The sequence below is a fragment of the Blastomyces gilchristii genome (assembly GCF_000003855.2).
Source record: "Blastomyces gilchristii SLH14081 genomic scaffold supercont1.39, whole genome shotgun sequence".
Classification (NCBI taxonomy): Eukaryota; Fungi; Ascomycota; class Eurotiomycetes; order Onygenales; family Ajellomycetaceae; genus Blastomyces; species Blastomyces gilchristii.
This window is the reverse complement of record NW_003101644.1, coordinates 180,359-206,959: the sequence shown is the minus strand read 5'-3', so window position 1 is coordinate 206,959 and position 26,601 is coordinate 180,359. Positions and strand designations below refer to the sequence as shown.

General features: G+C 47.4%; 12 protein-coding genes and 1 non-coding gene across 15 annotated transcripts; 6 read left to right on the top strand and 7 right to left on the bottom strand.

Annotated features, from left to right (window-relative positions):
- Positions 1-866: 866 nt before the first annotated feature.
- Positions 867-3,130, bottom strand: BDBG_09352. 2 transcript variants are annotated; one of them, XM_031723971.1, is made up of 3 exons: positions 2,834-3,130; positions 2,638-2,752; positions 867-2,582 (listed from the first exon to the last, which is right to left on the bottom strand). In XM_031723971.1, exons 1-3 carry the CDS (start codon positions 3,055-3,057, stop codon positions 1,458-1,460), a joined length of 1,464 nt encoding a protein of 487 aa, XP_031581356.1. In that variant the 5' UTR covers positions 3,058-3,130; the 3' UTR covers positions 867-1,457. The 2 variants fall into 2 exon arrangements, with proteins under 2 accessions (XP_031581356.1, XP_002620328.1); XM_002620282.2 differs by having other exon boundaries at positions 2,638-3,130.
- On the top strand, positions 1,199-7,124 carry BDBG_09351 (dynamin GTPase). Its single transcript, XM_002620281.2, has 4 exons — positions 1,199-2,779; positions 2,838-3,762; positions 3,879-5,903; positions 6,003-7,124. The coding sequence occupies exons 2-4, from the start codon at positions 3,459-3,461 to the stop codon at positions 6,434-6,436; spliced, it is 2,763 nt and encodes a 920-aa protein (XP_002620327.1). The 5' UTR covers positions 1,199-2,779; positions 2,838-3,458; the 3' UTR covers positions 6,437-7,124.
- BDBG_09350 (mitochondrial 37S ribosomal protein YmS16) lies at positions 6,714-8,347 on the bottom strand. The gene is made up of 3 exons (XM_002620280.2): positions 7,999-8,347; positions 7,907-7,938; positions 6,714-7,695 (listed from the first exon to the last, which is right to left on the bottom strand). Exons 1-3 carry the CDS (start codon positions 8,020-8,022, stop codon positions 7,350-7,352), a joined length of 402 nt encoding a protein of 133 aa, XP_002620326.1. The 5' UTR covers positions 8,023-8,347; the 3' UTR covers positions 6,714-7,349.
- Positions 8,252-9,966, top strand: BDBG_09349 (glycine cleavage system H protein). The gene is made up of 3 exons (XM_002620279.2): positions 8,252-8,704; positions 8,815-8,877; positions 9,050-9,966. Exons 1-3 carry the CDS (start codon positions 8,326-8,328, stop codon positions 9,370-9,372), a joined length of 765 nt encoding a protein of 254 aa, XP_002620325.2. The 5' UTR covers positions 8,252-8,325; the 3' UTR covers positions 9,373-9,966.
- Positions 8,950-12,749, bottom strand: BDBG_09348 (RING finger ubiquitin ligase). The gene has a single exon (XM_031723970.1). The coding sequence runs from the start codon at positions 12,478-12,480 to the stop codon at positions 10,000-10,002; it is 2,481 nt and encodes an 826-aa protein (XP_031581355.1). The 5' UTR covers positions 12,481-12,749; the 3' UTR covers positions 8,950-9,999.
- A 6-nt stretch (positions 12,750-12,755) lies between these two features.
- Positions 12,756-15,131, top strand: BDBG_09347 (cation efflux family protein). Its single transcript, XM_031723969.1, has 3 exons — positions 12,756-13,138; positions 13,213-13,310; positions 13,388-15,131. Exons 1-3 carry the CDS (start codon positions 12,973-12,975, stop codon positions 14,456-14,458), a joined length of 1,335 nt encoding a protein of 444 aa, XP_031581354.1. The 5' UTR covers positions 12,756-12,972; the 3' UTR covers positions 14,459-15,131.
- BDBG_09346 (NADH-ubiquinone oxidoreductase 14 kDa subunit) lies at positions 14,473-16,180 on the bottom strand. Its single transcript, XM_002620276.2, has 2 exons — positions 15,785-16,180; positions 14,473-15,624 (listed from the first exon to the last, which is right to left on the bottom strand). The coding sequence occupies exons 1-2, from the start codon at positions 15,819-15,821 to the stop codon at positions 15,395-15,397; spliced, it is 267 nt and encodes an 88-aa protein (XP_002620322.1). The 5' UTR covers positions 15,822-16,180; the 3' UTR covers positions 14,473-15,394.
- Positions 16,181-16,267: 87 nt separating this feature from the next.
- BDBG_09345 (uncharacterized protein) lies at positions 16,268-18,462 on the top strand (the record flags this gene model as incomplete). The annotated part of the gene is made up of 3 exons (XM_031723968.1): positions 16,268-16,471; positions 16,587-17,742; positions 17,807-18,462. 3 exons carry the CDS (start codon positions 16,268-16,270, stop codon positions 18,460-18,462), a joined length of 2,016 nt encoding a protein of 671 aa, XP_031581353.1.
- An 826-nt stretch (positions 18,463-19,288) lies between these two features.
- Positions 19,289-20,148, bottom strand: BDBG_09344 (translation initiation factor eIF4E; the record flags this gene model as incomplete). Its single annotated transcript, XM_002620274.1, has 2 exons — positions 19,289-19,569; positions 19,719-20,148. 2 exons carry the CDS (start codon positions 20,146-20,148, stop codon positions 19,289-19,291), a joined length of 711 nt encoding a protein of 236 aa, XP_002620320.1.
- Positions 20,149-21,528: 1,380 nt separating this feature from the next.
- BDBG_09343 (uncharacterized protein) lies at positions 21,529-23,446 on the top strand. The gene is made up of 2 exons (XM_002620273.2): positions 21,529-22,356; positions 22,463-23,446. Exons 1-2 carry the CDS (start codon positions 21,763-21,765, stop codon positions 22,676-22,678), a joined length of 810 nt encoding a protein of 269 aa, XP_002620319.1. The 5' UTR covers positions 21,529-21,762; the 3' UTR covers positions 22,679-23,446.
- BDBG_17989 lies at positions 23,347-23,439 on the bottom strand. Its single transcript has one exon. It is a non-coding gene; the product is annotated as a tRNA-Asp (tRNA).
- Positions 23,447-23,565: 119 nt separating the features above from the next.
- BDBG_09342 lies at positions 23,566-26,454 on the bottom strand. Of its 2 annotated transcripts, XM_002620272.2 has the most exons (3): positions 24,902-25,149; positions 24,327-24,803; positions 23,609-24,223 (listed from the first exon to the last, which is right to left on the bottom strand). In XM_002620272.2, the coding sequence occupies exons 1-3, from the start codon at positions 24,944-24,946 to the stop codon at positions 24,101-24,103; spliced, it is 645 nt and encodes a 214-aa protein (XP_002620318.1). In that variant the 5' UTR covers positions 24,947-25,149; the 3' UTR covers positions 23,609-24,100. The 2 variants fall into 2 exon arrangements, with proteins under 2 accessions (XP_031581352.1, XP_002620318.1); XM_031723967.1 differs by having other exon boundaries at positions 23,566-24,223; positions 24,327-26,454.
- BDBG_09341 (uncharacterized protein) lies at positions 23,732-26,584 on the top strand. The gene is made up of 3 exons (XM_002620271.2): positions 23,732-24,148; positions 24,240-25,758; positions 25,878-26,584. The coding sequence occupies exons 2-3, from the start codon at positions 25,505-25,507 to the stop codon at positions 26,152-26,154; spliced, it is 531 nt and encodes a 176-aa protein (XP_002620317.1). The 5' UTR covers positions 23,732-24,148; positions 24,240-25,504; the 3' UTR covers positions 26,155-26,584.
- The last annotated feature ends 17 nt before the right edge of the window (positions 26,585-26,601 follow it).

The window sequence follows — 26,601 nt, the reverse complement described above, 5'->3', positions numbered from 1 at the left end:
GGTCTCTTATAAATGAGATCAGTTAAATTGATAATAAGATTATTAAATATTCTAGTTCTGATCTCAGATACAGTCACACAGTCAGTCTAGTAATTATACTAGAAATTTTCAATGTTTTTTAAACTGTATTTAAAATTTCAAGCTTGAACTTAATCACTTTCTATAGTTATCTAGTCTGAGTATGAAGAATTAACAGAACTTCTTTATTCATCTCAATTAGATATAGACTGGCTGCTGAGATCATGAATTTCATGTTTGATCTCATTTAATCTGGTTTCATACATTTCTTGGCGTGAATCCCGCTGGGACTGGCTATTAAAAAAACATGTAAAGTGACTATATATCAGATCTTAAAATGGAACCATGACTTGAAAAAAATGAGAAAGTGATCTCATTTGATCTCATTTAGTCTCATTCTTAGCATAAAGTTACTATTTTTAGACATTTTAAGGTTTTTTTTAGACTATTTTTAATTTTTTAAAAAGTAACACTTTTTGATAACACTTAAATGAGATTTAAAGTCATTTAAAGCAATAAAAATAATTTAAATTGAGAAGTGGAAATCATGATCTCATTTGGAAAATGTGACAAGAGTAGACAGTAAGTTTCACTGAGACAGTATGAGACTACTATCTAATGTTAAAACCATGTAATGGGATCAGTCGAATTGGTAATGAGACTATCAAAAAATCTGGTCCTGATCCCAGACACGGTCACACGGTCAGTCTAATTAGACACTGTTTTTCAAGAATTTTACTGACTTTTTCAAGTTCTTGAATTTCAAGAACTTGTTATTTCTTTACTTCTTCTTTCTTTCTTCTCTTCAGAATTTATATTTTATAGAATAAAATAGAACTGAAATTAATATTAACATATTACACAGATAAAGATTCTAATCAATTGATTTTACAATCTTACATTTACTGAAAAACAGAAATCAAAAGAGAAAAAGAGAACAGAGATAGAGAACAGAACAGAAAGAGAGAAAAACTTAAAAATTCAGATTACTCTTCAGAAAGAACTAAGTAGTTATTCAGAGATAATAAGAAAGTTGAGTAGAGAGACTAAAGTTCAATCTAGATAAGAGCTGTCTGAATGTTTTAAAGTAAAACTAGAAGAGACAAAGCTGCACGAATATGAAACATATTTTATATGAATTCCAATAGAAGCTACTATAGCAAGTTTCAAGTAGTGTGAAGAAAAGCCCGATCATTATTATACCACTGCTCACCCAGTGAACCCTTGATCAAGCCAGAAACCCCACTATAGACGCGAGCCTGATGCAATTCATTATTGACGTCATACCTAATGTGTGCGTGTGAACGGCACGGCGCGGATAGATAGGCATTGGATCTGTACTCAAGAGAGGAGGATGGGCGATACTCTCAGACTTTTCAGTTTGGACCTCGAGGAATTTTATTATCAACTATCACAAGAGTAAACATCGACAGCAATTCTCAGTTTTTTGAAAGAATCTGAGCCTCTTCTCCCACATCTTCAATTGGGGCTGCGAAGCTCCATTGTGCGTCCTGAAACTCAGTTGGATCAGATTCGGACGATGAATCGGAGTCGATCGACACAACTGTGGAAACGGACACTGACACCTTTTGAGATGATGAAATTTGTTGAAACTCTTCCTTCAAAAGCATTGCGTTCGCAGTCTCAACAAATTCATCTCTTCTTTCCTTTGCCCAGTCTCTGGCATTTCGATACCATGTGGCACCCTGTTGAAAGGTTCCTAAATTACCAGTCATAGACCAGCTATTGAGTTGGGTCATAATATATTCAGGTTCATGCCGAGCACCAACAGTTTTGATCGGATGGGACGTGTAAAGCTTTAGGGTGCCGTCATGATAGGTTGATGCTATGGTATACGCATTGCTGTCGTAGGCTAACTCGCTATTTCCATATGACTGAATATTTTGCATGGCCCGAGCACCCAGTGCAGCATCATAGCAAGCCTGTCTTTTAGCGACTGCCGCAGACTGGTCCGATGACTTCACCTCTAGATAGAAGTTTGGTAGTATCGGACGACTATCCTGTGTCGAAGGGACGATGGTGTCGTGAAGATTGCAGCGGATTTGTCTGTCAAGTTGTTCGGGTCGAGCACCAAAAAAACGATCCGGCCAGGCACTTGAGATTGTACCATCAGTTAAGGGCTTCAGGTTCCCGAATGGATATCCTCCTCCCACAGCCTTACGATCTGTAATACCGCCTTCAATGGTAGGAATTACCGAGTTTGTTAGTAGCTCAACGGTTGCATCCGTGTTCGCCTCCTTAAATTTCTCAAATTCCTCCTCGGTGAACCTCGAAGGGGACAGGGAACCTCGTGGCCGATCTAGTTGCTGATTGATCACTGTCCAATTTTTCGGCTTCCCCGGTTTTTGACCGCTGGGATATCTATATCCTTCGGGGTAGATGCCATGATCGATCAGATGCTGCTCAAAGTTACGACTATAAGTCCCGCCGCTGCGTGAGGATCGCTTGTTAGAGGATGGAGCGGTTGTTGATGGGCGTCGTTTGTTCAGGGAGGGCCGGCTTGAATCCATCCTCCGATTGAGAGGGCTTCTATATTGTGGAAACTAGACAGAGACACATTAGGATTGAGTTTGTACGGAGTACGTAGTCATTACATACATTTCTGAGGTCAGAAAGATCTGGGCCACCGTGTTTCGAAAGCTCTTTTATCTCTTTGAAAAGATCCGGCCCACATGAACTAAGGAAATCTGGAGCGTACTGAACGAGATGCCTGCTTTGTAGTTTGGAGTAAAACTGTCTGGTGAGTTGCCTCTTAGACCTCCGGTGCTCTCGACAAGGCGTGTACTTATCATACACAGAGTTCCTTCGATCTAATTCTGTCAGTGTCCCTTTTGTCAACCAAATCGTGGATAGGTTGTCCCAAAACTCTGGGGCCGGTCGTCGAGTTCCCGCTCTACCGGTCGGATCGCGTTTCTGCCTCTTTGTGTCTGGTTCAAGTTGCGATATAATACTTCGTTCCGAAAATTGCTCTGCATGCTGGCGCTTGGGTCGCGAACAGGGCAGTTGTGTCACAGACATATGGCAATGCTCGCGGGCAACTTCACCTACGATAGTGGGGGGTGTTTGCAGGGAATAAAACTAGCTGAGTGATGGTTGGCTGCAGTTCAGCGGCAGCTGAGTCAGACTTTGCATTGACATTGCAACTGGTCTGATATTTTTATATGTTCCCCCAGTCTTGGCACTCTTTTTGTGTTCGCAAGCATTGCGTCCGCCACAATAACTGATCTCATCCGCCGCCTGGGGAAACCTTCGGAACATCACATCAAAATAGGAGCCCAGCGGAGTCTCTCCAACAAACTTTTACCACTTTATCCTCCCTTAAATACATACGTCCACCGACTGTCCCTCTTTTAGTGTCCTTCAACAATCAATGAGTCTTCGACATCCGCCGCTCGCCCAAAGTACATGACAAACGCAAGATGAGCGGGAGACTCCTCTCCCACGGCACTGCCGTGCTAGCTAGGAGAAGCCTTCTAGCTCGCCAACTGCACAATGTCGGAGCGAGGACGGGCGGTCTGCTGCGTTCGTCCCAGGGCGGCGCTGTTGGTATCCGCGGGAGGTCACGGCCACTGCGCGCGAACTGGATTCACAACGTCCCCGCCGTCCGCACTTTCTCCTTTGCCCGCGCCCTCCCCAAGTTGGCTCTGAAGTTCGTTAGGATACCCGCCATGTTTGGCGGTGCTATGGTTGCAGGTCTCGCATATATTCAATATCAGGCTGCTCGTACGTTTTTCTAAAAACCCATTTCGCTCTTTGTTTTATCGGAATTCCAATTATTTGGTTTCTCCAGATTGCGGGATTTGTTGCTTACTCCTTTCTTTTGCCCTTTTTTTCTTTAGAGGCCGGGAATTACGCCATGGATGTTATTCGACAAGCCGGCGACACTGCGGGCGGGGTTGGCTTGTCCATTTTAAACAATATCCAGGATATCGCTGAACAAACGAATCGTGGGTGGCAAAGAACGAAAGAAGAGATCGAGTTGCCTGAATGGGCGCAGAAGGTTCTCCGGCTCAAAGAACAGTCAGAATCCGGGGGTGGAGGGTCGTCGGGCGGTGGCGGACGTGGTTCTCCAAAGGAGAGTAGGGTGGGTGCGGCTGTGGTGGCGGGTACTGCAGCAGGTGCCGGACTCGGTCATGACTCTGACGACGACCTTGGATCTAACAAGATGAATGCGATCGATGACCAGATGATGATATTGACGAGAAAGATGATCGAAATCAGAAGTATTTTACAACGTATCGGCCAGTCCAACGCGTTAACCTTGCCATCGATTGTGGTGATCGGGTCTCAATCTTCTGGTAAAAGTTCTGTACTGGAGGCTATTGTGGGCCATGAGTTCCTCCCCAAGGGCTCGAATATGGTAACAAGGCGGCCGATTGAGCTAACCCTTGTTAATACGCCAAATTCACAAACAGAGTATGGTGAATTTCCAGCCCTTGGGCTTGGGAAAATGACAGACTTTGGCCAAATTCAACGCACGTTGACCGATCTCAACCTTGCGGTTTCGGAAAGGGACTGCGTGTCAGACGACCCGATCCAACTTTCTATTTATTCTCCTCACATCCCTGACCTGTCGCTCATCGATCTACCCGGCTATATCCAGGTTGCCGGGCGTGACCAACCCCCAGAGCTTAAACAGAAGATCTCCGATTTATGTGACAAGTACATCCAAGCGCCCAATATCATTCTTGCTATCTCCGCAGCAGACGTAGACTTAGCCAATTCTACAGCCCTTAGAGCGTCGCGACGGGTCGACCCTCGCGGGGAACGAACTATTGGTGTTGTCACGAAAATGGACCTGGTTGATCCGGAGAGAGGAGCAAGTATACTTTCTGATAGCAAATATCCTCTCCGGTTAGGCTATGTAGGAGTCGTTTCTCGCATTCCTCATACAGCGGGACTATTTTCCCGAGGAACTGGGAATATTACGAATGCCATTGTCAAGAACGAAAATGCTTTTTTTGGCAGCCACCCACAAGAATTTGGTGCAGACTCTGAACTCGCTGTTGGAACTACGACACTACGGAAGAGGTTGATGCATACCCTGGAGCAATCAATGGCTTCAAGCCTAACCGGAACTCGCGATGCTATTCTCCAGGAGCTTGAAGAAGCAACGTACGAATTCAAGGTCCAGTACAATGATCGTCCATTGAGCGCAGAGTCCTATCTCGCAGAGAGCCTGGACAGCTTCAAGCATTCATTCAAGGAGTTTAGCGAGAGTTTCGGTCGTCCTCAGGTTCGTGAATTACTGAAAAGCGAACTCGACCAGAGGGTTCTTGATATTCTCGCGCAGAGATACTGGAATAAACCCGTTGATGACCTTTCTCCACCCGTACCGGAACCTGACCCTCTCTCCGATCTTCCAAAAGCAGACCCTGAGTCTCTCTATTGGCACCGCAAACTGGATGCATCTTCATCCGCCCTTACAAAATTAGGGATAGGCCGCCTAGCGACAACGATAGTGGCCAATGCGTTACAAAACCGCGTCGATGACCTTATTGCCGCTTCTACGTTTGCGTCTCACCCATACGCACAAAAGGCCATAGCGGATGCGACGGTCACCATTCTCAATGACCGATTCTTCAGCACAAGTGATCAAGTTGAGAATTGCATCAAGCCATACAAGTTTGAAATAGAAGTGGATGATCTAGAGTGGGTCAAGGGACGGGAAAGCATTAGCAATGTGCTGAAAGAAGAGCTCAAAGCATGTGGCCATGCCCTGAAGCATGTGGAAGATAATATAGGAAAGAGGAAGCTAAAGGATGTCATGACTTTCATCGATAAAGTGCGGAAAGGAGATACGTCTGTTGAGGGAGATGGTTCTGGTGGTGCTGGTGGATTTAGTGCCGCGTTGCTGCAAAAAGGTTAGTTCCTCTCCCGTTTTCTTTTCCCAATCCCTCTACCTGTGTATACTTGCTTCTGACAAAGCTATACCTATCTAACGCCGCTTCAAACTTGCGCAGGCCGAGAAGCCGTCTTCCTCCGTGACCGCGCAGATCTAATCAAAATGCGCCTCCTCGCCGTCCGCTCCAAGCAATGCGCTTCCAAAAAGAACAAATACCACTGCCCGGAAGTCTTCCTCGATGTGGTCGCAGACAAACTAACCGCCACCGCTGTCCTCTTCCTGAACGTCGAACTCCTCTCCGAATTCTACTACAATTTCCCCCGCGAGCTCGATCTCCGACTCGGGCGCCATCTCTCCACCTCTGAAATCGAACGCTTCGCACGCGAAGACCCGCGCATCCGCCGACATCTGGATGTCATTAAAAAGAAAGAGATGCTTGAGCTGGTGCTGGAGAAGATTGAGAGTTTAAGGCAGTTAGAAGGACGGAGTAAAGCGTCTGGGCAACAGGTTTCTGCCGCGAAGGAGCGGTCAAAGGGGTGGCGGCTGTTCTGAGAGAGATATTCCTTTACTTCATTTTCCTTTCCCATTTCTTGACTTTTTGTTGGTTTGGCTTGATGTTTATCTCTCTCCCCTGGGACCCCAGCCCTAGCCCACCAAAACACAACGCTGTATTCTTCTCACACTAATTCGGTTTTTCTCCTTATCTTCTTTATTGTTCCCCCACTTCTTCTAAGATTTTACATCATATACCAGGATATTCAGAATTGGGCTGGCGTCGAGATTAGGAGGGTTGTTAATTCAGGAGGGTTGTCCCCCCTTTTGCCTGTGCTTTTTGTCTAAATTTAATCATACTATTCTTTGTACAGTACACATGTATGTACCAGGACTTGTCCCCTTGTGATTTTGCTTTCTTAATGAATGTTGTGCGTGTGACTTCCCTTTAGTGCATGTTCCGACGATTTTCGATGATGCATTCTTGCATTTCCACATCTCCGTTCATTCCAATGTGAGAGCTATTACACAGGTTTCATCTAATAAAAGAAAAGAAAAAGAAAAAGAAAAAGAAAAAGAAATCACTAATTATATTGTAATGTACAGTACATGTTAGGCCCTCTTCTTCTAAGCCGACAATGTTTTTTCTTTCACGATATAAATCTTCGATATGCCAGTTGATATGCCAGGCACCTACCTCGAATGACTGGCGGAAGGATGCCCTTTCGTAGTAAAAAATAGAGAAACCGTCAGTTCATTTGTAAAAATACAAAATTCCCTGTTCTCAAAACATGGTCCCAGATAGGAAAACAGAATACGGGCAAAAACGGCCGCCGAAATGAGGCAAAGGCAGTAGATCGAAATAAAAACAAAAATAAGAACGCCCCCATCCCATATATTAACACACGCACACAAAAAAAAAAAAAAGTGAAAGCCCTGTCCACCCCAACCCATCTTATCCCTGCCACCAAATTCACCTCCGCAAACTCGAAAACGGAACTCGAACCCCCAGATCATCCCCAATCAACTGCCTCGTCTGATTCCACTCCACCCTGCCACTCACATCCTTAATCTCCTCCAGCTTGTCTCCCAGCTTCACGACGGAGAAGCGGATCATACGGGGATCGAGGCCGAGGGTTCTGCGCACGGACTGCTGCACGGCCGACGACGAGTCGAAGCGCATTATGAAGTGGTGGCCTGTGGAGTACTTTGTCTGGTGTTTGGTGATGGGGCGGGGGAGGCGAAAGGGACCCCAGTTTGTTAGGCCGCGGATTACGCCGCCGGAGTAGAGGATTTGGAGGCCCGTTACGCGTGCGATTCTATGTGTTTTGGTTAGTTGAAAGAAAAAAAAAATGAAAAAAATTGGAAGGGATGTTTCTGTTTCTGGTTCTTCGGGGGGGTGTTGCGTGTCTGTTGCGTTTTGTGCAGAGAGAGCGGCATCTGTTCTGGATTGTATGATGCGTAGTAGGTCCGGGAAATTGGGATCGCGGGCAGGAATTGCTGAGATAGGACGGGATATAAATTACGTACTCTCTAACCTCCTGGACGCTGCCCGGGCGGACCTGTTGAATTTGCGTTAGTCTGATGGCAGAGTACAGAGTGAGGAGAATATAATAGCATACCACCGCAATCAGCTCATACAACATCCCCGGCAGCTGTGTCGTGAGCAGCCTTCAGCCAGGAGGGATCAAAGAAACCAAATAGATCTGCGCGGTGGGCGGTGGTCGTGGCGAATAGTATATAACTTATATCCAGAGACCTCTTGTATATAGACAATAGTCTGTCCGTCGTGGAAGTCTCAGCCGCGAGAGACAAAAAACCTCTTTCGGGAAATTTTGAAGCTGGCGGTGTTGGGGTTTAGCCGCAATTGTGGCGCTGGTATCAGGCAATACACAGCTTGCCTGCTTCGGGCGGGAAACCAGCGCTTTTGGCCGGGTAAGAGCTGGAAAATGACGGTACAGTACATCGATGGGACGCGCCCGAACCCGGGCTTTGCTTATCTCAGCCTCCGCGCACATCCAAGAGTTACCGAGTTACTTGCTGTACATACATCCATTATTATTGTTTGCGCTCAACTTACATCAAATTCCTTCTCGACTGCCCTGGCCAATTGCTGCTCTATTGTTCTTAATCTCCTGCGTTGTTGCCGTACTGTTCTAGTTCCCCCGCTCACAATGTCTGCTGCTGCTGCTGCTGTCCGCACTCTCAACCCGCTCCGGACCAGGCTCTGGGCTGCCCAAAGAGTCTCCTCCCCAGCTCTCCGCACTGCATATATCTCCCGCCCCGCCTTTCGGGATTGCAGAAGAGGATTCTCGCAGAGCTCCCTATGTAAGTGACGATATGCCCATTGGATACAATTGCATTGTTTTTAATTGTTTGTTCCGGTGAAAACCAATTCCCACTGGATATAAGACGCTGACTGACGTTGTTTTGTACAGGGCAAGCGAAGAAGTATACCGAACAGCATGAGTGGATTGAGCTGGCTGGGGATGGAAAGACCGGTTAGATATCTCTTTCTTTTTTTCTCTCTTGGATTTGTTATAATTCGTTATTTATTATACAATTGGATATTTTGTCCTTCCAATCTACGCCATATGCTAGATCCAAGAACCAAACCACCGTTGACAAGAAAACATCTCTCTAACTAACAACGCAAATGCCCCAAACCAACAGCCACAATCGGTATAACCGAATACGCCGCCAACGCCCTAGGCGACGTCGTCTTCGCTGAGCTGCCCACCGTGGACACCGAAGTTGCTTCAGGCGAGACCATCGGTGCCGTCGAGTCCGTCAAGTCCGCCTCAGACATCCTCTCCCCTGTGACCGGCAAGATCATCGAGGCCAACACGAAGCTGGAGGAGTCGCCCAAGATCATCAACGAGAGCCCCGAAGATAAGGGCTGGTTTGCCAAGATTGAGCTGTCGGATCCGACTGAGTTGGACGGCTTGATGGAGAAGAAGGAGTATCAGGCTAGGGTGGAGGAGGAGGCTGAGTAAAGAAATGATTTGGATTTCCCCAAGAGGGGGTTCACATTTTTGCCATATTTTGTTAAATCATGTTTTTTATGATGTCGGCTTGGGTTGTTTATGGGTGATGGGGATCTTCTACCGTTTGACTTTGTTGTCTTTTTTTTTTTCTCCCGCCCTAACCTTCCATGTTGCGATATGTATATCTGCTTATCTACTGATGTTTCAACATGTCAGGGTTGTGATTTCCACTGCGTTATGTGCTCAAAGTCACCAACACTATCCTTGTGCTCCTATTAAATCCAATCGGGAAAGTGAAGACAATAGATGGAACAGAACTAAGGGGCAACCTGCGACTTCTTATATATATATATGTCTTTCAGATCCTCACGAGGAGACGAAGGAAAATAAATGTCTGTTCATCAATCAGATATCAATGCAATTGATCTAAAATTTCCAGACCCAAATCAGTACCCAAATGCAAACCCATGAAATTCTATACCTTTGCATTGAGTACAAACACAATCAAACACCACAAGATGATCCGATGGCAAAAAGAAACGAGGAAAAAAAGAAAGCAGAACAAATTTACTGTACAGAGAGAGCGTTTCCGAGCACCAAAAAAGCGAAAATGACAGAACATAAAATATAACACGCTCAAATGGGAGGCAGGTTCTCTCGACAAATCGGACACTGTAGCCGTAACCGCATCCAGCTCTCCAAACACGTACTGTGAAAGATGTGCCGGCATGGCGTGACCATATAAGCACGCCGGCTGAGCAGGTTTGCAGCCCCTTCTGCTACGCTGGTTGGTGCAACGCCCGTACTACCGCCCGGCACCCCGAGGACGGGTACTTCAATATCTTGCATGCAGATAGCACAGTCGAAGCGCCTGCTTTTACGATCCTTGCCACCATTATTGTTATTAGTGTTATTGTGGTCCGGGCTACTTTTGTCGTCGTCTTTTGCGCTGGATGGTGCGGCGGAATGACTTTCTTCGCCTCGGAGGAACCCGATTGGCAAGACACCTGCAGCCTCGATGTCTTCGCTGGAACCTGAGGCAGAGGTATCTCTGAGAATCGGGTGGTAATCGTAGGCTGGCGGTGCCCAGCCGTGGGGGACGAAAAAGCGTGGACCTAGGAGGTCCTGCGCAGCGAGAACCACTGTTTGCATCCACACCCAGGCTACGATGCCAAGCGTAAACATGGAACCTGGTTTGATGAATAGGACATTGCCCGGGAGGGCGTAGAAGTAGAGAAAAGGGAATATTCGAATGAGGCTTTGGCCCACGACAAATTCCCAGGTAAGGGCCTTGCGGCAGTTTCGCATTACATTGCGATATATTTGCGGTATCCAAAAAGAAAGGTAGATGAAGGATACACCTTGGCCATACATCCGGATGAGGCGGGTTGGCCAGAATAATGTCCACGAGGAGAAGAAGAGGAGACAGAAGAGAGTGAAATAGAATCGAGAGTACATTGCCCCCGTGTCATTAGTCCCTGAATCACTGGTTGCTTGGGGTGCTGTAGTGCCAGTGGTTGTGTCTTCAGGTTCATCCTGATCTGGTGGTAGTATGATGATAGGTGTGGCGCCCGTATCAACGGAGAGAGGCGCTGTTGCTGGTGCTGGGAGAGGTTGTGGTGGCCCAGATGGGGCTCGAGCAGACGCTGATCGACCGGCTTCCCTGCGTTCAGGGGCTTGAACAACCCACACTTCTATCTGAAATTTCATTGCCAGGAAACTGACAGAGAAGAACGCTAAAAATGTAGCTCCGGTAAGAAGCAGGAACGGGGCTTCATCGTATAACTGCATCAGGATAAATGAACCAAACAGAGCGTCGCCCATAGACATCATAGCGATTGTGTAAAAGCTGACTCTGCTCCTGGTTGACGGGGTGGAGGCCTCTTTCATCTGTCTCATCAAAAGGTGAATCTGAGTGCAAAGAACTGCCGCCATAATTACGACTAGCCGTCCAGCATGTTTCCGGTATTGTTCCTGCTTTGGGCCAGAAAGGTAGAGTCCGTCAGAAGGGGAGTAAGCTGGTGATCCCTTGCTTTCCAGCACGAATCCACAATCAGGGGAAAACAGCGTCATGGACATCGTAATCAATGGCGCAGGTGGCACTGGGGCACCCACGGGGAAACGCAGTTCGTCTTCGATCGATTGTAGTAAAGGACGTCGAGCTATTTGCCCATTTATTACCAACGGGTGTTGCTGAAGATACACGACATACTCACACTTGGGTGCCGGAAATGTCATGGTGCTTGGGCCATGGGGAAGAGACGACCAGGGCAGATAATCTACAGGTCCTGTTTTCTTTTCGGCCAAGGTTTCGGTCAGTGACCTGTTCAGCAGCAGGCGAGAGAGCTCGAATGTATCATTCGAAAGAGCGAATTGTGGCATTGCTGACAACCCCGCGAACTTTTCACTGGTAGTGCTAAGAAGCATTCCACCCGATGATGGAAAATGCACACCGAAGAGCCGTACGTAATGGTTGGCTCCCAGCGACGCATCCGTGTATAGTGTCATATCTGCTTTTATCTCCCTGGCAGTTGAGCCGGCCAAGGCAAGCCCCTCCCTATCCTCCTCCTGTAACTCTATCAAGAGGGTGCCATGGTCTGTAGTAATATTATTCGCGAATGTGGTGGTAAAATAATCATGCCGCAGCATGATTGCAGTGGTATTCAGCTGCGGGAGGTTTGCCGTCTCTGGACCCTGCCAGCGCACCCAGTCGCCCCGGACCTTCCCGGTAACATTATGATATACGGGAATCTGTAGGTCTGAGGTATTCAGGTCCGACCGAAGTGGATGCGTCTGCCATTCGATCGGTTGTTCGCTCAGCAAGCCGGAGTGTTGGAGGATCGAGTACAGCTGGTCCCGGGCGCGGTCCTTTACCACAGGAAGTAGCCCCCATGCATAGCCATCATCCTTGGTCAGGCCTCCCACAGGAAGCCAGCGACCCGCAGCGCTGTCCAAGTCACCATATCTCGAGCTATTAAGGAGCGACAGAGCCCGCTGTTCCTCCGTCTTCTGCTGGTGGCGCTCTCGCTCGAAACTGAAGGGGGGCGGGCGTGGTTCTGGAGCAGATAGCAGGAAGAACAGGAGCACGAAGAAGAGAAGCGCGCGGCGGTTTTCCATGGACCAGAGGTGATTGAGCCATAGGAGCTCAACCGTATGCGAGTATAAGGGCCATTACCAGAGTCGGGCTCCGGCTGGTTGGTTATTTCCTCGTTTTCCTCGTTCAAAGAGTAGGGAGTTTGGGTTTGTCGTAGCTGTACAGACTCTCTACAGTAGATGTGGTTGGAGTTGGTTGCGGCTGTCAGCTGGCGGCAGCGGCAAAAGGCCAAGAGCGGCTGGCGGCTGACTTTCGGCTGTGGACCTTGGAACAGCAACAACAAGCGGCCAGGACCAGATCTCGGTCTATTTACTTAACCTGGGCATGCGGAGTAAAACAGCCTGGATGATAAATATCCGGAGCACGTACATGTACGACCCCCCTTGTTACGATGGAAGGTCAGGATAAATAAATACTGCCATTTACCTCAGACAGAAGCTTTCCAACCTCGCAAATTATAGCCTCCTCTCCTCTACTTAACGAAGCTGTCCCGTGGCTTGATACCCTGATTAGCCATGGCGGACACTCTGCCGCTGCCGATCCCTCCTCGAACTCCCACGCCGCCCTCAGGCGACCCTTATTCGGGTCCAGAGAGCTTTATGGTGATGTCATCAATGAAGAGCTATGATCGGAATACCTTGTCGCCAATGGTGAACACTTTCTCAGCTTTTGGGACTCTAGGTGATTAATCTGATACCCGACCCGCGTTAAACTACTCATCCATTGCGCACTTGCTAAACTCTCTGATTCTTTAGACTCGTCCCAGAACTCGGCCATGGGTTCTGCGGAAAACATGCAAGGACCTTTTAATTTCAAACCGACCGCTCTCGCGAAGAGCCCTATAACAAAATCGGTATGGCAACCCTAATAGAAATCCCAGGTGCGCCCGAACATGATAACTAACTATATAATGTCCCAATTGAAAAAAAGAATGTGGGCCAGAGACGGGGACACAAGTATAAACATAGCAGCGTATCCCACCAGATATTCTTAGAGCCCCCGCCTAGGTCGCCGATGCCCTTACCGAACTCCCTGCCAATCCCAACATGGGGAGAATGTCTGGGGAGCATGTCAAATGACCAGAGAATCCGGTTTTGGTGGAGCGTATGCCACATGGTGGTGGCTGGTTATACGCTGTGGACCGCCCATGGCTCTATGGCCATGACCGGGCTATCACATCTTATACTCTTCGACTCACTGGGCGCCATGCTCTGCGTAGTCGTTGACATACTTGGAAACTTTGAGGTGTGGAAACGGTCGAGTATTCGTCATCCTTTCGGCCTGGAGCGCGCGGAAGTCGTTGCAGGGTTTGCTCTATCCGTGCTACTATTCTTCATGGGGGGAGATCTAATTTCGCATACGGTCCAACATTTGCTGCAAAATTCAGGGCACGAGCCCCATCATTCCCACTCTCACCCGCGAGTTTCACCGGGGAGCGTCGATATCACGGCTCTACTGGCGATAACGGCTACATTGATATCCGCGATCGCTTTGAAAAACCACGCAAGGATTGGCAAAGCTATCCGTTTTGCCTACATCGAATCCCTACCTTCTATCCTTAGCAACCCGGCTCACTTCCTGACGCTTTCATGCTCAACGATTCTCCTCTTGCTTCCGCTATTGTCCGTGCAAATGTATCTATGGTTGGATCGAATCCTCTCTTTCACCGTTGCCATCTCCATGTGCGTTTTTGGCGTTCGTCTAGTTAAAACACTTGGATCCATGCTTCTGATGTCGTACTCTGGCTCCGGAACTTCTGATGTTCTGAGAGACATTTCCAGCCACCCAGCTGTGTCGGAGATTGAAGAGGCAAAATTCTGGCAGGTCCACTACGGTCTGTGCATAGCATGTATCAAACTACGAGTGGCTGGCTCAGAGGAAAGCTTGGCCAGATTGCGAGAGAGGATCATCAGCATGATAAAAAATCGATTAGGGGGCGGGTACGGTGCAGGTGGCCAGAAATGGGAAGTGTCCGTACAGTTTACGGTTGAGCAGGGTTAAAGTGGATAGATATATTTATAACTTGATACATATACCCCATTAATGTTTTGCAAGCTGATGATAATAGGAATAGCTCAATTTTTTCCATATATTTTTCTTGTCTTCATAACTTCCTTCTTGTTCTCTATCTCCAGCACTGGTTAACTGTCTTTTCCTGGGTTAAATCAAGCTGGGTTGCTACCCCCTTAGTATTTTATTCGGAGAATAACATATCCTCCATCTAATACGCATGCCTTCCTGGTAATTTGTATACAGAAGCCCCCGTTTCGACAAGTTTATCAATCCATCCATAAGCTCGTGGCCTTTTTCGGATAAATAATATTATCAATGACTCCCGTGCTGGATTGTATCAACCAGCTTTTCCGCAGCGCTACCAGTCCCACACGCGCCTCTGGCTTGAAGATGACCCTCGTAGCCCATAATTATTTACTGGGCGACCTCATGGTGTGAAACGAACGCCCTAAATGAACCACAGACGAGGACCACCCCGCCCACAAGCAGAGGAGAAGTAAGTGGCTGCAAACGTCAATGAATATTTGCCTTGCTTCAATTGATTTTGGCTTTCTTTGCTGGCTATGTACATACGCAATATCTCAATGATTTCTGATCAATCTTTGAATACCAACAGCTTGGACCACCAAAGACTAAAAGACTGAAAAGTTCTGAATAACAGGTAGATTGTTTATTGTAGAAAAAATGATGAATGAATCCCCAGAGTAATAAAACTGATAACAGTGAAAGTCTTTTTTCTTTATACAGCTTTCATATATATTCCATCTCGGTTGTATCGCTAGAAAAGGATACCCAGTATATTGAATTTATCGTAGTCGTTCGAATCCCTCCCTCACCTCAAGCCATCCTAGGGTCGAGCGATATGCTAGTGCTCGCCCAAATTGCTCACGACAAGCTCGCTAAGACACCTATCTCTTCAGTCCTTCAAAGCACCGCGCCGCCCTCCGCAGCCTCCCTCTCTGCTCTCCTTTGTCTCTTTTCTAGGAGACTATTTTTCCGTTCAGCCAAGATGGCCATTTGTCTGCTGTCAACGCCCTCGAGCCAATATCCGAAACTGCCCCCAACTGTCGCGAAGAGAGGATACACCCATAGTGCTTGTTTTTGGAAAAGAGGGCGCATTTCGATACCGAGTTGCCAAAAGCGAACGGCAATGCCTGTAGAGTTCGCCAGTTAGTAGGTATTTCTTTCGCGGGATATATCCCACTTTAAGGGAAATAGAAAATGGACAGCTGCAGTGTCCCTGGAATTGCTAGACTTCCGGAGAAAAAACAAGCCATAGCCAGTTTTCCCTCCCCAAGCAAGGGGCCGACATACCGAAGCCGCTCCAGAACAGGACTTTGTGAAGAGGCATGGTTGAATGTTATTCGGGATCGATGGGGCGCGATGCCAGGGGTTGGCTCGAATTTGTGGGCGCAGAGCCGGATGGAATGTGCCGTGGACAGGTGTCTGGGGTGTATGCGCGCCTCACGACTCGTTATTAAAGAATTGGCTTCTCACGAATTGTGTAGCAAGCGTCCTTGTAGACAATTGCGCTCCAGAGATGCGGTTCCGGGCCCGGATCAATGACTTTTGGAGGTTCGTGAGTGGTGAGGAAGCGTCGGCACCGGGAAAATAATTCCGCCGGTCGGAGAGCGATAACCATCGTCAACATCGCGACTTCTATTTAGAGCATGTTCACTGCACGCGCAACGCCTGGGAATCATCGACGAGAGATGGGTCGCAACTAAATACTATTCAGAAATGTGAGGAATTCTCTAACAAATATTTAACGGACCTCGCTTGTTCGAGCTAGTCGCCATGACTGGCTCAGACGTGGAGACGGCTGGCGTCAAGCGGCCAGGAATCGATCTTGAAAGCCTCCAGCGCAAGAAGTTCAAAACTTCAGATCTGCCATTATCAGCTGCGCAGCGAACGTCAATCGATGGCCTTCTATATGCGTTTAAGAAGAAGGGTGGTTTTGACTCGGTTCGAAAGAAAATATGGGCGGAATTTAGCGAGAGTGTGAGCAGCAGCCTCCACAGCCCCTTGAGACGCAGCTACCTATATCTATATCATTTGTTAAGGGTTATTATGTTCTCGACCACTACTAACTCTTACCCATTCTCTTTTACCATAGGAAGCTAAAAATTCTCTTACATCTTCTTTGATCAAAATGGCCGAATCTGAAATTGACCGGGATCCTTCTTTATTGTCAAGGGAGAGAGGAAAAGCGGCAACTCTAATAGAAGGCGCCGTTGATCGAAGTGACCTTTACAAAAGCGTTGAGGGGGCCATTGATGCGATATGTTCTAACCACTTGGACTATATCCTCGACTCCCTTCGCACTATCCGTCGACAAGAAGTTGGCGAAGAAATGGCTGCGCTAGAGGAAGAGAGGGGTAGTAGGGCAGACGAATACTACGAACGTGAAGTCAAGACTAAGCGAAATGAACGAGAAATAGCGTGGCTGAAGGAGCTTGAGAAACAGAAACAACGTGAAATCGAAGAGGCAAAGGCTAGGGCTGAGGAGTTACGGAAACAACGTGAACTTGAGAAACAAAGGGAGGAGGAAGAGCGGAAAAAGAAGCTGGAGTTGGAGGAAAAAAGGCGAGCGGAAAGAGAGAAGATTCGAGAAGAAAGACGTCTTCTAGAAGAGCAGAGGGAAAAGGAGAGGGAGGAACGGTACGAACGAAGAAGGCGGGAGCGAGAGAAGGAAAGAGAAGATGAACGGGAAAGGGATCGAGAGAGTAGAGATCGTGATCGTGACCGTGATCGTGGACGAGATAGGGATCGGGATACCGTGCTCGACCGATCACCTCGACGTTCCCGACAGCGTTCCAGGACCCCAGAAGAGCCCATCCCTGCAATTGTTGATGAGAAATCGTTGGAGGACGCAGCTCTAGAATTGCTTCTAAAGGAAGGGAAAGAATTAGCGGAGAAATCACGACAGAAACCAGAGTTTGACTTTGAACAGGCCGAAGCCCTTGAGAATGCGCAGCTGCAGCAACCTCAACCTCAGGCGCAAACTCAACCGCAACAACGTTCACGCCAGTCATCAGTCACAGATAGCAAAGCTCTTCGGACAGATCAGACTCGTTCACGAGCCTCCCATTCACGGCTAAAGAACGAGGTGTCTCCTTCGCCTAAATCTACATCTAAATCTGATACCAAGCTGAGCGACGATCGTCATGATAATGATAGGGATCGGGATCGGGATCGTTCAGAGCGAGATCGAGATCGAGATCGAGGCCGTGACCGTGACCGTGACCGTGACCGATATCGAGACGAACGAAGTAGGTCAAGGGCATGGCGCTCCTCACGATACGACGACAGAGATCGTGAAATGGACTTGTACAGGCCTTCGACTCGAAGCAAGCTGGACAGAGATGATCATTCCCGCACTCGCGGAAGAAGCAGGAATCGCAGCAGGAGCCATAGCAGATCTGCTGCGCGAAGCCGCGACAGAGACCGAAATAGAGATCGGGGGAGAGACAGGGACAGAGACAGTGATAGAGGGCGGAGTAGGGAGCGAGATAGGGATGACCGTTGTTACCGTCCGAGGGATTATTCGCGAGGCCGCACCCGGTCTCAGTCAGCCAGGCGACGTCGCCGCTCTCGATCCCGCTCCCACTCCCGCAGCCACAGGGACAGAGATAGGGATAGAGGTCGGGAACGGGATGCAGAGCGGGATAAGTCCTACTCGCGCACAGGCCGGCGATCCCGGTCTCGAAGCCCCCCTGATATTGACCGCTATGTACCTCCTACCAGCAACCGTAGTCGGACGCCGACCAGACGTCGAGCAAGGACGCCAGATCGAGACAGAGAAAGGGATAAAGAAGATCGATCAAAACTTCACGAAATTGATAGGATTGATAGGTACATACCGGGAGGATCTGGCACTGCTCCTTCCGTGGCTAGCGACAAGGATGATCGAAGGAGCAGAAGGAGAAGCAGAGCAGATAATATTCTGGTCTAATTTTGGGCCTTTTTTCTATGAACTTTGCCAGTATTAATTTATGATGGCAGTTTGGAGTTTGGAGTGAGGATAGGGTTTCAATAGTTGTGTTCCTGACTACACACGGATATTTCATGTATGGACATTCATATTCCCTAATTGTTTGGGAGGAGAGTATATCGTCACAGCTAGCATTGATGGCATCATAACCGTAGTTGTTCATGAATAATTTCGGGTCATGGGTTACTATCTATCAGATTTCAAGTTTGGGTTACAAGGAACGAGTCGGGAATAGCAGCAAGGCTTTTCTCTGGTTTGAGACCACCAGGTCCTTGATACTGAGCAAGTACAGTACATATTCCGCAATATAATACGCGTGGATTCTAAAACATATAAATGTCGTGAGTTAATTCAAAACGAAGGCGACGAAGGTGGAAATATAATATTTATGGTGGTTTTGGTGGGCAAGATTGTTTGTAGGTTTCTCTAGCAAGGCCGTAAAATCAAGTTATATCTAAGGATATATGGGAAGAACGGAGCGATAGTAGAGGGCAAAAAGTTTCGCTTTACTACCTTGCCATTGTGAAACAGATCATTGACATCGTCCAGAGGGTATAAACGTCCTTGTTCTTCTTCAAAGAGACTGTGTGTAATAGCATGAGGCATAAACTAGACAAAGGAGAACCTCAAGAGGCGACGGGAACAATGAGAAAATGCTCGGTTAGCTCCGAGAATGGCCAACCTGCATAACCGGAATTAAACAGCCGTCTGAATCGTAAAATAGCGTGCGAAGAAAATAAAAAGCGATGAAAGATGAACCAAGTCAGGATAACTGCTTCTGATCGTCGGCTGTGTTAATGTAAACGTCTCGCGGGCTCATGCTATCATGGCCCATTTCTACGTTCGCCGCTGCTCGTAGGGGCCTCGTGCTCCTCCACAGCGGCCTTGTGCTCCTCCATTGCGGCCTCGAAACCCTCATGCTCGTCATGGCGTTTATAGAAATATGATTGGGCTGATAAGGGACGTAGGTCTGGCGAGAGTCGTTGTATAACGGTATCTTCGATGGCTTTGATGGCCTTCAAATTCGAGCCGGACTTGTTCCATATAGAAATTAGGTGGGAGTTAAAGCGCACTGAGGTGGATATTCCGAGGACATGGTCGTGCTCTATCTTTATATTAGTATTGAACTTTTTTGCTTTCTCTTTTTATCTTTGGGATGTATGCTAGTGTAGCCTCCTATGTTTCTATAGACGGTGCGGTAAGGATGACAAGGAAAGAAGGATATCAGGAGGGAGATGATGTTTTCCAACGTACCAGCTTCAAGGGCTGCCTGGAACTCATTAGCCATGCAGAGAATTACGACTTCATGAAAAAACGCCTGGCTCTTGGCCTTTGGCACGCGGAACGTCCAACGGCCGCCTTTTTGGTTCTCTGGATCCTCCCACACGGGTTTTGTACCCTTGCGGAAAATGTGAACAGTGTCTCGCAATTTGACTTTGTGCCAAGGGTAATTATTGTAGACTCTGTAGAAGGTGCCAATGTCGGCAACGTCTTCATGAAGCACATACAGTCTCTCGACGTAGTTTGAGGACTCTGAATGCTTTTCGTACCAGACTGTCCAGTGATACTGCAAAGGTAGTGGCCGGAGCTTTCCTAGGATTTTCTGGTGGAGTGTCTTCCGTGAGCTGCTTCTGTTTTCTGCTGCGGGCTCTAGATCGGGGGTTACAATTTTCGGGTTGTCCATTCTGGGCGAACAGAAGAACAAAGTACCAATCACCGACGGCTTTTCTTTTCTTTTAGTCGTCTAACTTGGCTCCTCTTGCGATGAGATCAAACGAAGTTCTTGTGTATGCGAAAATTAGCAAAAGAGAATAGTCATAATGATGTGGCAGCGGTCAACGGTACCTTCTATCAGGGAACCACAAACGTATTTAACCACAAGCCCGAGGCAGTTTAATGGATCCCCCTTTTAACAGGCAAAACCCGCGCGGAGGTATTTCCCGCGAAACAAAATTTGATCTTCGTTCCCTATGTGAAGCCGTGAAACTCGATATTGTCTCAGCCTTACTCAAAGGACTGAAATATCACGTATAGATGTGGACTGCTAGAGCAATGCTACGCGGTTCGGGGAGAGAGCAGATCCTAGTGTGCTGTAAGCTAAGGGACTATTGATGTATCAAATTTCAAGGAATTCAAATGAGGGTCCCAAATAAATCGGCCCAGGTCAGAGAAGGTACACGAGTTATGAAACTAGTTCAATCAAAGGAAGTGTACAAAACAATGCTCATTGTCAGGTTTGAACAAGGCGGAGATAAAAGAACGGGAGTGCATTCCAGCAAGACATAGGAATACAAAAAGAAATATTTTCTGAAGAAACTAAACCAGGGCAAGAACTACAAATGGAGGATATCGGCAAGTCCCTCGAATCTGTAGAGTTCGTGGCTGAATTATGGGCGAGGTAGTAGCTTCAAAGGAGACAAGAAGGATGTCCCTCTGGAAGATAGTCCTCGTTCTCAGACAACAGCATATTTGCAAGCAAAAGAGCAATTATCGAAGGGGAATGGTTGAAGAGCTGAAGGAGTTTCTGCGGGAGCTTGTTCCATGGCCCAGCCCAACAACACAATCCCTAACCACCAAAGAAAGCTAATATATATTCTGAGGGAACGACAGCACAAGCAATCTTGAAACGGCACAATAAACAGGAGGCATGTACCTTTCTTAGATTCTATAGCGCCTTGGTGAAGCGGCTAGTAGTTGTTCATCAGCGCGCGCAGGGCGGATGCAGGTAAGTTATAACTCCCCGTACGAACGACGTTCAAACCAGCACGGCGAGAAAAAGCGCAAAGAGACTGATCAATCTCAAGAATGCATCACTGCTGATAATCTTGCCGTTGCAACCAACGTATTTGGCGCTGGGTGCCCGATTCATTCGTGTACATCTCAAGGGCTTTAAAACTGTCCGCGGGGGCCTTTTGGCCGCCAGGATGTGAGCACCGCACGTGATATTTATGTATTTATGCGGGCGCCTAGTGCGGGTGTTTCTGTGATGGGGATTCTCACAGGCGATAAAGGACATTTGAAGAGTAGCTAGCCATTGCAAAAACAACAGCAACAGCAATGGAAACTGACCAGTTTAGCCCATGGACTGTTGATAATTTGCAGCTTTTACAATTAGGGTTAGGGCTTTGACGTTCCGGATCGAGCTTGCACGTGCTTTCTTTTTTCTCCAAAAGCTTGGAAGCTTTTACGGGCTCGAAGCTAAATAAATACATCATCATTCTTCAACTTCATATTAACGATATCTTACCCCAACGCAGGCGAGACCCAGAAGATGATTATTTAGGACCCTCTGCCAATAATGGCTGCCGTCGCCGCCCCACCCACCAAGAAGCGGTGCCTCGAAGATGATGAGGATACCCCTTCTCCCGAGCTGGGATCCCAGCCAAAAAGATCCAAGCTCCAGGTAGATTCTACAAGCTGTAGTTCCGCGAGCGATAGCTCGAGCAGCGAATCTAGCTACGACAGCGACAGTTGCAGTGACCGGGGTGACGATGCGCCTGTACCTCGACCATTAACGCATCGTTATCGCGCACCCAAGGAGCAACTAGACGATGACGAGACATCCTCGAGCGGTGAATCTGAATCGTCAATGTCCTGTTCCTCTTCCTCTTCATCATCATCGTCGTCCGGCAGCGAGTCGGAATTAGAACGCAACCACACTCCTACCGTATCTAACGCTAGCGACGTCGTTTCCATCCCACACCTCCGACCGCACTCCAAACCGTCAATACGACTTCATAGTTCCACGCTACGAAATCGACTGGCTTCCTTCCTTCCCGAATTGAGAGCTGCAAATGAAAATTTAGAACAAGAGATAGCTGCCGGAAATGTAGCTGGCGTGGAGCTTGATGATAGTGGCGAGACTGAAGTTGACGGGCAATATATTGAAATGGTACGATTTCTTCCTTCTATCCGCAGGAACATTTCATGATACTCATAGACACCCCGCATACGGAGCTTTTACTTGGAGTACAACTAACGGTTTTCTCCCCTTTTAGAACCTTGGCCTGGGCGTGCTAGAAGAACAAAGCGATGCCGCTGATTCTGATACAAGCACGGACAACGAAAGCGCCATATCCCACGATGAAGACGAGAGCACAAAATCTGCGAGTACCTCGCAACCAAAACCACGCAATAATACCAATGTAATGAACAAGCTCATGGGGAAGAAACCCGAAATCAAACGACCAACCATAGAAGAGATCACGCCCTGAATATATCCTCCTACGCTTACCTTCACGGACGGAACCCTTCTATGGTCTGTTCGCATCGATATCTAGCATGTACTATATTTTGGCGCTTTTTTATATATTTTTCTCTTCTTCTTGACCTAAGGTTGTAGACGGGACAACCATATACGCGTAAATATTTCTGTTATTTTAAGTTACTGTTAAACTCGGATTTCCTTTTATACCCCTTGTTTTCTAATGTCCGACGACATGTTTTGCAGTCTAGACTCTAATTATTATTTCTTGAACACGTTCTGTCTCACGATTGATGTACGTATACCTTTTAACGGACCTCCACCTTCTCAAAACGTGGGCAATTTATTCTATCAATGGATGGTATTTTTTCTGGTCATTGGCCGCAAACCCCCATGTGCGCTTCTCGAATCGATTCTACTATTCATATTGACAGTGGTCTGATTCAATCGCTGTTTTGAATTAGGCTCTACAACCCCCGAGTCGACTCTCCTAGCATCGGATATTGGATATCACTGCTGAAAAACGTCGATGAACCTAATGGATAGTGTTGCGTGGAACTCGAAAGGGCCACTTCCTGCAAGCTACAGGTGAAAAATAAATGGGCAAAAATGAACACTTCGAGGTTTTAGCTCTTTCTTCCACGAGAAATAAAACATACATATGATAATAAGAAAAATCTCCCCGACAGGGAATCGAACCCTGGTCTCCCGCGCTCGTCAGTCGTGAGACAGAATGACAAGCGGAAATCATCACCACTAGACCATCGAGGATTGATTGGACGAACAGAGACTTCTGATTCGGAAGCTAATACAGCAGCCTAAAGTGACATTTTCAGTCAATTGGATATTTTAGCTGAGATTCTGACAGATAAATACTGACTATATCATAGATAGTATTAAATATTAAATAATAACTACCAATTACAGAGTAGTTACAGTAGAACTATTTAATTGGTGTGTGTCTATAATGAGTATTATGTGGAATTAAGTTTTTACACAGTGACATCATAATAGGCTGCTGTAGCTATAAATAATGTAGGGTTGGGGACCAGCAACTAGCTTGCTGGAGCAATTTTGAGTCTCATGAACAATATAGTAAATATATAGAAAGATTCAGGCTCGTGCTATCCGGGATAATTACCCTTTCCCCATTGAAGCGCTCATTGGCCTAGCGGAACCCGCTACCCTGTCTATCACGCATCTTCAACAGCAAGGGTGGTTATATCAAGATGTACACCTCAGTGTCCATCCCTTCATTTCCTATTGATTTCGCCTGAAGGCGGGATATACATGAAAACCGAGGTCATATTTTTCTTAATATGAGTCACTCGCTAGTCACGGCTGCGTCTTTTGAGCCTTTAACATGTCCGATCTGCGTTCCAGTGCTCTCAAACCACACCGGCAACCTCAGCCTAATCAACGAAAATACCAACTAGATCGACGCCCTGAGGTCCTTGAAGGCATCAACGCTCCCTCCAAGGTATCGTTCCTCTGCTGTTTTCCAATTAATGACGGCCCAGATGTTCTTGACATAGGCTGCCTTCCCATTCAGATACTAAATGGCATCACAGAATAGATTCAACGTCAGACATAAGAGATGGAACAAACCAAAAAGTAATAAACGAATGAGATGATGTGATCCCAAAGCCAGTCCTCACCTGCAAGTAATACGCATGTTCCCACATGTCTATCCCAAAGATAGGCACCTCATCCTTCGCGACGATATCCTGGTCATGTGTTGTGACGATAGCCAACGGCCCCTGGGTTCCCTGGCGAACCAACCAAGCCCATCCACTCCCTCGAATTCCCAGCAACGCCTCACTGAATTTCTGCCGGAATACACCATCATCTTCTCCCCACCGCTGCCGAATTGCCTCCCATAGCTTCGGCGCCGCGTCGACCTTGGTTTCAGGGGCTCCCAAAGGGGCCAGGTTGGCCCAGAAGAGCGAGTGATTGATGTGTCCACCGGCGTTGAAACTGATTATAGCGTGCAGATTAACCTGATCGCGAATGTTTCCTGCCTTTATCGCCTCCATCTGGTCTTGAAGCGCTTTGTTGAGGTTTGCCACGTAGGTGTTATGGTGCTTGGCATGGTGAAGTTCCATTATTTGCGTGGAAATGACGGGCTCGAGAGCCTAGTATCGAGAAGTTTTTTTTTTTTTGATATCCCGAGTTTAGCCCTACCGCAGATGCTGCCGCAAGGCGGGAAGGGGCAAAAAAGTTCTTTACTTACATCGTAGGCAAAAGGGAGGGGTGGAAGAGAATATGTCTGGGCCATGGTTGAGACCAGGGGTGAAATGTGTAGAAAATGGGTTATAGGGTTGTTTGTGCGTGAGATATACTGAGAAATGGGGCATACAGACGTTTATGGAATGGGAAACAGATGATATTATCTACGCAGAATCTCAATCAATATACTCCGTACTGTTAGAGAGGTTTCTCCATTCAGCGAGTTAATTTGCTCACTGTGTGCCTGATCTAAGATAAAGTTCAGAAATGTGCTCAAACCCCCTTAACGCATCTTAAATAGTCTACCATGGTACTCATACATCAAGAGTCAAAGTGGAGATATACAGAACATCCTTTTGCAGATCCAGCACGCCAGGGAAAGGGCGGAGGGCGGAGGGCGGAGGGCGGAGGCGGAGGCGGAGGCGTTGATATGTGATATATACAGACAGACAGGAATGTAATCATCCCCCTTTCTCTCTCGCAATCAACGATAGCTACATGAAATCTCTCTCCCTCTTATTTATACGCTTCCCTTTCATTCGACCCTCATCTCATTACCTCAAACATAACTACGAATATCCGCCATTAGACGGCGCTGCATAAGAATATGTGCAACGGGTTTTCCTCGAGAACCAGCCAGGGAGGAGCCACAGCCTTCCTTCGACCCCTAATCACGGAAGCAGACGAAACAGCAAGCAACAGTGTCCTATTCGACTACCAGGTCACTCTCCGTGAACACCACACTGCTGAAAGGGAGGCGATTCACTTCTATATCAATAGGCCAACGGGCGAACAGGCAGAACAAAGGCAGATCCAACCCTTTCCGGTAGAGACTTTTAGAGCCTACTGGGTTGAAATACAGTATGTCTTCATTATCACATACCATATAGCCTCCCTTCCCCATTTCCCCCCTCCTTGGGCAGAGCAAGTCAGGACAGGGCAAGACATCACCCCAACATTAATATTCCCCTCCTTCCCAGTCCCGACGGCGACCTAACACCCTCTGAATCCCGAGACGCACTCCCGCCCCTCCACCGCTTCCCACTCCAGAATCTAACGCGGCCGGAAGATCTTGAGGCCTCACCCACAGCTCTAGCCAGTATGAAACTCATAACTGGTCAGAAGAAGATGGGTGGCAACTCGACGGTACGGAAGTTGCGACTTGATACGTGCGAGATGGGGGTGATTGGGCGGCGGATGTTGATTGTTAATGCGACAGGGGTGAGAGTTGCGGAGGGCGTTATTGGGTGGAATTGATGTTTATTGAGTGCATAAGGTTGATATCCAGAGGTCGGGTTTTGGGAGGAAGTAGTGGAGCCATGAGCAAATATGCGCATGTTGACAAGGGAGTTCACCAGGCGTTGGCGGCGTTGGCGGCGTTTTTTTATGCGGTTTGCCTTGGAAGATTTTGTTCCTACTTCTATCTTTACTCGTCATTAAATATTAACTACCTTATTTTCTACTCAATTTTCTCAACGGGGTCGAGAGAAATGGCAATTTCTTTTCTATTTGAATGCAGGTTAAAGCTTAGGAAATTTAATAGAATGGGACTCTAGATTTCTGCCTTGAGTTTTTGGTTGCCTGAATACAATAGGATACTCGCCCCTCCCAGGAGCGCATGTCATTTTGTTTAGGAACCAGGTCAATCTCAATCTAAGTCTTCAAGGCCGTTGCTCTTAACCTAGAGGCAGTATGATGGCATTT